At 41.6% G+C, this 9599-nt stretch overlaps 1 protein-coding gene across 8 annotated transcripts in view; it reads left to right on the top strand.

Annotated features, from left to right (window-relative positions):
• Positions 1-26: 26 nt before the first annotated feature.
• Positions 27-9599, top strand: part of Rps6kb1 (ribosomal protein S6 kinase B1) — a 55377-nt gene continuing 45804 nt past the window's right edge. For 5 of the 8 annotated variants that reach the window (XM_019207822.2, XM_019207823.2, XM_033762930.1 and 2 more), the window contains exon 1: positions 28-278. In XM_019207822.2, coding sequence (XP_019063367.1) covers positions 138-278 — 141 coding nt within the window. In that variant the 5' untranslated portion in view covers positions 28-137. Of the gene's footprint in view, positions 279-749; positions 889-9599 lie in introns of those variants that run through there. The other 3 variants (XM_033762929.1, XM_010626727.2, XM_019207821.2) reach the window with 3 other exon arrangements.

The raw sequence follows: 9599 nt of genomic DNA, 5'->3' as shown, positions 1-9599 counted from the left end.
TAGGCTTCACGGAACTCTATACGCATGCTCCGGCGCTGAACTTGAAGAGCCAGTCTAGGGCCTAGGCGCAGACGCACTGAGCCGAAGCAGCCGGTGATGGCGGCAGCAGCGACGGTGTCTGCGGCGGGTCCGGGCCCATGAGGCGACGGCGGAGGCGGGACGGCTTTTACCTAGCACCTGACTTCCGAGACAGGGAAGCTGAGGACATGGCAGGAGTGTTTGACATAGACCTGGACCAGCCAGAGGACGCAGGCTCTGAGGATGAGCTGGAGGAGGGGGTGAGGCCCGGGGTCCCGGGGGGGCCCGAGGTGACAGGGTCCGGGAGGCATCGCGGGCCCAGGATGCTTGGTGTGTCCTAGAGCTTGGAGACCCTAGGAGGCTCAAGCAGTCTTCTGGAGGAGCTGAGGCGCCCTGCTACCTGAAGAGCCAGCGAGCTGGCAGGGTGGACCTGGCCCTAGATGTGAGGCCTCTGCGGAGCTCGCAGGTGCGGGTCGCGCCCTAATCCCCAGAGCAGCGCAGCTCCGAGCCACCTGTTTGCGGGGACTAGCATGGGCGCGTGGTCGGTTTCCGAAGCTGTTTGATCTGAGCGTGGTGGGGCGCGAGGGTGGTGTGAGTGTGTGTTGGGGGTGGGGGAGCTACGCTTGCTTGATGCCCCGTAAGTGCAGGTGAAATGTGGAAGGGTTTCCCTCGGATGGTAAAATTTCAAGTCTTAAGTCTTCAGACCGCCCACAACCACCTCTCTTCTCGGCCTGTCGCTTCTCTCCTAGGAAGCGCTCAGCTGTTAGAAGTGACAGCTGAAAACTTCTGTCGGGAGTAGCGCTGCCGCTGCTGTTACAGCCACCAGGAGTTTTATTTCGGGAGCAAGGGGGCTCTGCTGCATCTTCCAGGGTTTGTTTGTTTGCCTTTGTTTTTAAACCCCCTTCCGTGTGACTTTTTAAAAAAACTTATAACGACACACGGCGTTTGTAACTTATTCCCCCAAGTTGAAGATGTCTATATTTTTTTCAGAATAATTTATGTAATTTTGGGGTGGGAAAAAAAAAAAGTCTTGACAGCTGTGATTTGGCTTGCCAAAAATAAATTGCTTGAACGGAGACTTGTGAATAGTGGTATGAGGGCTTTCCTTGCTGTAATTTAGGGTGCTAAATTTAGGCTTGTTTATCCTAATGCACATCTTGTTTTTTTACCTTTGGTATCTGACTAGTTTGTCATTTTTTATGGGATATCATTTTTTTTTCTAAGTCAAATATGTTGAAAAATCACGAAATTGCACCTGAAGTTCAAAAATGATGTTGTCAAACTCACTGCGGACAAATGATCATCAGTTATTACTTCGTGGTAATTTAGGTCCTAAATCTCATTGTCTTATGAGTACATGACTCTATGAATGATGTCAGATGTTTGCTGTAGTTGCTATTCTTTTTTTTTTCTCCCCAACTTTCCTTTTCTGGCAAGTAAATCATGTCCTATTGCTGACAAAAGATCGAGGTGCTACCTACAAAGAATTTTAAATGCTTTGTGAAACTAAGTGAGCCAAAATAATATTGCTCTTACCATAATCAAGTCTCAATCAAAATCACAATAGGTGCTTTTTTTTTTTTTCTCCCCATGAGACAGGGTCTCACTTTGTAGTTCAGGCTAGCCTTAAACTCACTGTGTAGGCGAGGCTGGCCTCAAACTCACAGCAATCCGCCTGCTTTAGCCTCCTGAGTTGCTGGTATTACAGGCGTGCGTCACCACACCTGACTTGATGTGTGCTTTTTAAATTGATATATTTTCTAATGGAACTCCAGTTAGCCTCTTAATTGGACGTAGTGAATACTAAATACAACTTGAAACAAATGCAGGATTACTTTTCTTTTTCTTTTTTTTTTAGTTTTTTGAGACAGGGTCTCACTACGTAGTTGAGACTGCTCTGGAACTCACTATGTAGCTCAGGCTGGTCTCGAACTCACAGCGATCCTCCTGCCTCAGCCTCCCGAGTGCAGGGATTACAGGGGTGCTCCACCATGCCAGGCCCAGGATTACTTTTCTTATGGGTCCCACACCCTGATCATTACATTGGTTCCGTATCACAGTGTCTTTGGAGAAAAAACTGGATAGGATATATGCTTTATATATTCATTAGTTGAACTAATATAATTCCAAGATTACTGGCTTATCCTTCTTTAAAAGTATAATATTGAAAAAAAAAAGTACAATATTGTATTAAGATTCCTGTTTTTAAACCAGGACCTAATTTTTCTTTTCACTTTCTTAATATGTTTCAAGAACAGTTGGTGTTCCAGTTTTGCCCTACTCTTGAGCTTTTGTTTTGTTAGGTACAGCAAGTAGGATTCTAAGTGGGTGTGGAGGAGGGGACCAGAAAAAAATGGAAGAGAGAAAGAAATATGGCCACTACATTAGGGAGGGAAACTGGAGAAAGAACGGAGGTAATTAAAGAGGGTCTTGAGGAAGAGCCTCCAGTAAAATATACCTCACTTAGCAATATTTTTGGAGTTGAAATATTTTTGGTTTGCTTTTGTAGTACTGGGGATTAAATCCAGGGATACTGTATAACAGAGCTACATCCCCAGCTGTTTTTACTTATTTTTTTCTTTTTGGTACCAGGGATGGAACTTGGGACCTTGTGCTTGCGAGGCAGGAAGTGGAACCACTGAGCTAAATCCCTGGTCCTCCAGCTGTTTTTATATCATTTTGTGACATGTCTTTGCTAAATTGCCCAAGTTGACCTAGAACTTGTGATGCTCTTGCCTCAGCATCCTCAATAGCTAAGATAACAGGCATGAGCCACCATCTTCAGTGACAGTGTTTCTTTTCATTCATTTATTTATTTATTTATTTATCTTTTTTTTTGGGTACCGGGGATTGAATTTGGGTCCTTGCGCTTGCAGGCAAGCCACCGAACTGCTGAGCTAAATCCCCGGCCCTTCATTTATTTATTTATTTATTTGGTACTGGGAATCAAACTTGGGCCCTTGCACTTGCAAGGCAGGTGGTGAAACCACTTAGCTAAATATCCTGCTCTATTTTATTTGAGACAGGGTCTCTTATAGTTCACGCTGGCTTTGAACTCACTATTCTTGTACCCACTGGTTTTATTTCATTTATTTATTTAGTTATTGGTACTAGGTATCAATATCAAACTTGGCACCTTGCACTTGTGAAGCAGGCGATGGAACCACTGAGCTAAATCCCGGCCCCCCGACTGGTTTTAATATATACTACTATATCCCTCTAAAGCAATGAATCAGAGCTCCCCCACCCTGGCTTTTTAAAAAGTTAGGTGGCAGGCATTCAGCTTTATTCATAAATATCTCAATTTAGTCTCATCATTTACTTTCTACACTTGATCTTAGCCAAAAGGCCGAGAAGCGATTCATCATTTACTTTCTGAAGAATTAACTACGCCGGGCTTGGTGGTGCACGCCTGTAATCCCAGCACTCGGGAGGCTGAGGCAGGAGGATCGCTGTGAGTTCAAGACCAGCCTGGGCTACATGAGTGAGTTCCAGGTCAGTCTCAACTACATAGTGAGACCCTGTATCAAAACAAAACAAAACAAAACAAAAAAGAAACCATAAAGATATATATGTCTTTTTAAGAATATATACTGAGTAACCCAGGCTGCTCTCGAACTCACAGTGATCCTCTTGCCCCAGCCTCCCGAGTGCCGGGATTACAGGTGTGCGCCACCACACCCGGCTAGACATATATATCTTTAAGAGGATCAGTGACCCACAAAATGATACTACAGTTCTAAAAATACAGCACTTCTTTCTTTCTCTTTCTCTCTTTCTTTCTTTCTTTCTTTCTTTCTTCCTTCCTTTCTTCCTTTCTTCCTTTCTTCCTTTCTTTTCTTCCTTCCTTCCTTCCTTTTTCTTCCTTCCTTTCCCCCCCTCCCTCCCTCCCTCCCTTGCTTCCTTCCTTTCTTTCTTTTTTTCTTTTCTTTCTTTTCTTTCCGTACTTGTGAGGCAGGTAGTGGCCCGGCTCATCTACTTTAAATGCATTTAATATTAAGTCTGCAAACGCAGAGTGTAAAGTTGAATAACTGGATCCTTGACAGTGAGTAACACTGACAGACTACATTGCCACAAACTGGAAGATATGCCAGCGTATTGTTAGAATACTTTATGTGCTTTATCTTGTGTAGAGTAGAAAAAAGTGCCAGAGATTGTGCATTTTACTCTTGGTCACAAGAGTCAGTGAGTATGGCCAAAGGAATGTGAACTTACTTTTGACACACTACAAAGAAACGACACAAAATCAGCAAGACTAATAATTGCAATCAAGAATCTGTGCAATAAAATTAGTTAAATTGAGCCAGAAAACTTTAAAACTATGTGATTGTGAGCAATCATCTTGCCTATGCCTCAGCTTCCTTACTATAAAATGAAGTAAAGCTACTCTGACATGAAACAGTGTTAAGAAAATTTTCATATAAAGTTATAAGTTCACAATAGGAAATATTAGTAGATTTTTCTAAAGAGTCTAAACCTCTCATATTTCAGATTTTTTTTTTTTTTTGCAGTACTGGGGATCGAACTCAGGACTTTATGCTTGTGAGGCTGGTGTGGTGCTACTGAGCTAAATCCCTGGCCCATATTTCAGATTTTTAATAAGAATTTTTACTATTGCAGAATTATCTGGATGTCATTCACTCTCCCTGGGTTGTCAATCCAATCTTACTCCTACTTTTTCCTTTGTCCACCTTGAGGCATCTCTTCGTAATAAGACACTCAAGTTGGATGTGGTGGTGCAGGTTTTTAGTACCAGCTCTTGGGAGACTGAGGCAGAAGGACTGCTGGCCAGCCTGGGCTACATATAAGTTCAAGGCTGGCCTGGCAACGTAATGAGGCCCTGTCTCCAAACAAAGAAGAGTACTGTAGAAAACTGTAGTGCAATTCTTAAAAAATCATTTTTGGCAGTAATAGGGATTGAGCCCAGTGCATACTTGGCAGTTGCTTCACCCCAGGCTATATCCCTGTCCCTGAAGTTTTAAAAATCCTTAGTTTTTATTCTAATTCAAAATTTGAAATAATCAGAGGCATATTGCATAAGTTTCAGATTGGAAAATTAGGAAATTCTTTTTGTTTTCATTTTAGAACTGGGGATTGAACTCAGAGGCTTTTCAATGAGCTACATCTCCAGTCTTTTTTTACAAATTATTATTTTGTACTGAGGATCGAACTCAGGACTTTGCATAGCAAGTGCTGCGCCTCTGAGCTAAATCCCCACCCAAGGCCTTTTATTTTTGAGACAGTCTCCATAACTAACTAAGTTGCCCAGGCCAGGCTCAAACTTGTAACCTTCGTGCCACAACCTTGCAGTGTGCTGGAATCACAGGTTTATACAGTGATACCTGGCCACATATCAGATTTTCTTTTCTTTCTCCCTTGTTCTACTTTCCTGTCCCCCCGCCCTTTTTTTTTGTACTGGGGAATGAGCCCAGTACCTTTGTACTGAGCTATACCCCCAGGCCTATATTTTGCATTTTTCTTTATTTTTTTTATTTTTTATTTTTTTGAGATAGGGTCTTAGGGTTATGTAGTTATGTAGTTCAGGCTGGCCTTGAACTCACTGTAATCCAGGCTGGTCTCAAATTTGTGGCAATCCTCCTGCTTCAGCTATCCAAATGCTGGGATTACAGGTATATGCCATCATGCCCAGCATTTTTTTTTTTTTTTCTTCATTCAGGATCTCCACATTGCCTAGGCTGAGCTCAAACTTGTGATCTTTTTATGTATGTATGTATGTATGTATGTATGTATGTATTTATTTATTTTTGATTCTTTGAGATAAGATCTCACTTTCAGGCTGTCCTTGAACTCACTTTGTAGCCCAAGCTGGCCTCAAACTCACAGCAAGCTTCCTACTTGAGCCTCTTGAGTAATGGGATTAACATGTGTGTACCACTATGCTGGCTGGATATCAGCTTTTCATTGAGCTGAAACTTTAATTTTATTGAAGAGCAAAGTATGTATAGACAGTATTGTACAAGGCTTTATGATTATGAAAGTTTAGGAAAACATCATTTTTTTTTTTTTTGGTACCAGGAATCTAACTCAGGACCTTGTGCTTGCCAGGCAGGCACAGTGCCACTGAGCTAAATCCCTGGTCCTGAAATGTCTTTTTTGTTTTGTTTTTGTTTTTCCCATACTGGGGATCAAACTCAGAACATTGCAGTTGGGAAGCAGACTCAGTGCCACTGAGCTAAATCCCCAGCCCCTGAAATGTCACTTTTAATAATTGTCTCATACATAATTATGAAGCATCAACTATTTTTAAATGGCCTAAGATTAATTAGGGCAAGGTTTACTCCTTTGCCCTAATTCATCTGAATTACTGAATCTTATACGAAAATATTTGTGAACAGCCAGGCCAATGGATAATTTATTTCTTCCAAATCTTTTGTAGTGTTTGTTTGTTTGTTTTGCAGTGTTGGAGGTCAAATCCAGGCCTTGCTCCATACTAGCTAAGCTCTACCACTGAACTATACTCCCCACCTTGGATAACTGCTTTAGTGAATATTTGGGTTAAGGATAATTTCACCCATTATGGGCTAATTTTAATTTTTATGAAATGTGCTCTTTTTCATTGGAACTTTAGGCATATTAATTTGAATTTATGTAACATTTTTAGTTTAAAACTTTGCAAATAGTCATTCTGGTGGGCTGGTTAGAAACACTGCATCTTGGGGCCTGGAATTTAGCTCAGTGGTTCCGCTGCCTGCCTGGCAAGTGCGAGGACCCAAGTTCAATCCCTGGTACCAAAAAAAAGAAACACTGCATGTTGTACCTTCCATGAGGAGGATTCCATTTTGTCAGTCATTGTGAAACATAGAAAAAGAATTGGATGCATCATAAATCTTAGGGCAACAGAATAATTCTGAGTAGTTGCCTGTAAAAAAAATGCTTGTATTGTACAATATTAGCTTGATTCTTTTGGTGTAATTTCTAAAGGTAACCACAAGTAGCAAAAAAGAATTGTAACTCAAAGGCTTCTGCCCTAGCAGGTAACTAACGGGTAGGAAGTTACAAGCACAGATGCAGGTGGTGTTACAGGCCTGGCCAGTTCCGCAAATGAAACAGCCACAGGGCATATCTTGTGAGGTGGCTTCAAAGTCATGGTTCAAGTTTAACTACTCTGTGATCTTTCATTTAGAATTAAGTAAAATTAACATAAAGAAAAAACAATTACATACACCAGTTTTATCATATTTGAGAGGTTAGTCTTTTGTCTTTTTTTTTAATGGGGATTGAACTCAGGGCCTTTGCACTGAGCTACATTCTCAGCCCTTTAAATTTTTAAGACAGGATCTCACTGTTTCCCGGCTGACCTTAAATTTGATAATCTACCTGCCTCACCCCAGGTGTGAACCACCATGCCCTTCCAGTCTTTTGTTTTTAAAGCCATTATGAGTGATTACATGGAGCAACAGATGCCAAAGAAACTAACCTTAACCATCTTGTCCTCTTCTTCATCCTCACAAAACCCTTATGCAGTTGAACTGTGAGAATTACTTTTCTTCCCTTTTCGTAATGCCCCCAACTGTTTGTCTCATGAAACATATATCCTGTTGTTCATCCTGACTAGTTCACACTGTGAGCAAGTTATGACTAAAATTTTGTGGGATCTCTCTCAATCCTTCTCCAGAGCTTGCTATCTAGGCTATACTGGCTTAGAGCTCTATCCTCCTATCTTAGCCTACAAAGTTTCTGGGATTATAGGAGAGTGCACCATGGCGACTTAAAATTTTGAGTGTTCACAATTTGAACAGTTGTTCTGTGAGAAAATTATCCATTTTCATTGTGTATCTTGGCTGTATTCTGGTACCTTTTAAGAAAGATATGCCTGGGTGTGGTAGCACATGCCTACATGAGGTTCACAGTGAGTTTGAGGACAGCCTACTATATATAGTGAGATCCTGTTTCAGAGAGAGGGAGGGAGAGGAAGAAAGAGAGGGAGGGAGAGAGGAGAAAGATATATTCATCTAAATGTCTTTTCCCTCCCTGGTACTAGAAATTGAGCCTAGGGCTATCACACTGAGCTATCAGCCCCTTCCCTCTTTTTTTTTTCTTTTTTTTTGATGGGGGTGTATAGAGTTTTGCCAAGACTGTAAATTGCCCAGACTGGTCTAAAATTTGAGATCCTCCTGATAGCCTCCCAGAGTATTGGGATTTATAGTCATGTGCCACCAGGCCCAGCCCTAAGTATCTTGGATTCTAGAATTTTTACATTGATTGCTTGAAGACTTGTAATATTTTTAGATCTCCTTCTCAATTGAATGATATTCTTTTGTGTAAACTGACTTCTAATCAGATTATACTCAATAATATTCATTAAAAACTTCTTTTTTTGTGTTTTGGTTTTTTGAGACAGGGTCTCACTATGTAGGTGAGGCTGACCTGGAACTCACTGTGTAGTCCAGGCTGGTCTCGAACTCACAGCAGTCCTCCTGCCTCAGCCTCCAGAGTGCTGGGATTATGTGTGCCACCACACTTGGCTTAAAAACTTTTCTATCAATAACTAAATTTAGGGCTGGGGATTTAGCTCAGTGGTTCTTCTGCCAGCTTCGCAAGCACAAGGTCCCGAGTTCTATCCCCGTACCAAAAAAAAAAAAAAACCTAAAAAACTGAATTTAGAGTTGTATAATGTTTTCTTTTTGTTGTTGTTGTGGTTTTTTGTTTGTGTGTTTATTGAGATGGTACTTTGTAGTTCAAAATGGCCTTGAACTCTCTAGCCCAGGCTGGCCTTGAACCCTAGGCAATCCTCCCATGATGTAAAAGGAGAGATGGATGTGGTAACGCATGCCTATATTCCCAGCATTTGGGAAGCTGAGGCAGGAGGAATGCTGCAAGTTGGAGGCCAGCCTGAGCTAATAGTGAGATTATCTTTTAAAAAAATCTTTAAAAAGAAAAAGAAGAGAGGGCTGTAGCTCAGTGGTGCTGCACCTACTTAGCAAGTGCAAGGTCCTGAGTTTGATCCCCAGTAAAGCGGGGGGGGGGGGGGATTGATTGATTTAGTTTGGCTCATGGTTTCAGAGGGCTGGCCCCAAGGCAGGATCATCATTGCAGAAGATGTGTTAGAGCAGAGCTGCTTGTGACAGCCAGGAAGCAGAGAATGGGAATAAGGCCAGCAAAGAGATCCATTACCTAAAGGCAGCCCCAGACTCCTAAGCCTGTACCCCGTTCCTAAGACCACATTCAACTGAGCAGCAGTGCTTTGATTGATGAGCATAGCATCCCCGAGGTCCAGTCACCTCATCTACCCATCTGGTCACAATAACAATTAAGATTAACTGACACAGAAAGTAAGAGTACAGGTTGTTGATTTTCCCATGTGTGTATGCATTTTTCCCAGTGCCATTTATTGAAAGACTGTCTCATTCCTAATGAATATTCTTGGAATCTTTTTTTTTTCTTTTTCTTTTTTGTCCTGGGGATTGTGTGCATGCTAGGCCAGTACTCTGCACTGTGCTATATCCCCAGCCTATTCTTGGCATCTTTGTCAAAAATCTGTGGCTGTAAATGTAAGGGTTTATTTCTAAGTTCTCATTTCTTTGCCATTAATCTACTTAACTTTTTTTTTTTTTTTTTTT

The sequence above is a fragment of the Fukomys damarensis genome, unplaced genomic scaffold (assembly GCF_012274545.1).
Source record: "Fukomys damarensis isolate Sample0158 unplaced genomic scaffold, DMR_v1.0_HiC HiC_scaffold_13, whole genome shotgun sequence".
Lineage (NCBI taxonomy): Eukaryota > Metazoa > Chordata > Mammalia > Rodentia > Bathyergidae > Fukomys > Fukomys damarensis.
This window is presented reverse-complemented; position numbering and strand designations above follow the sequence as displayed.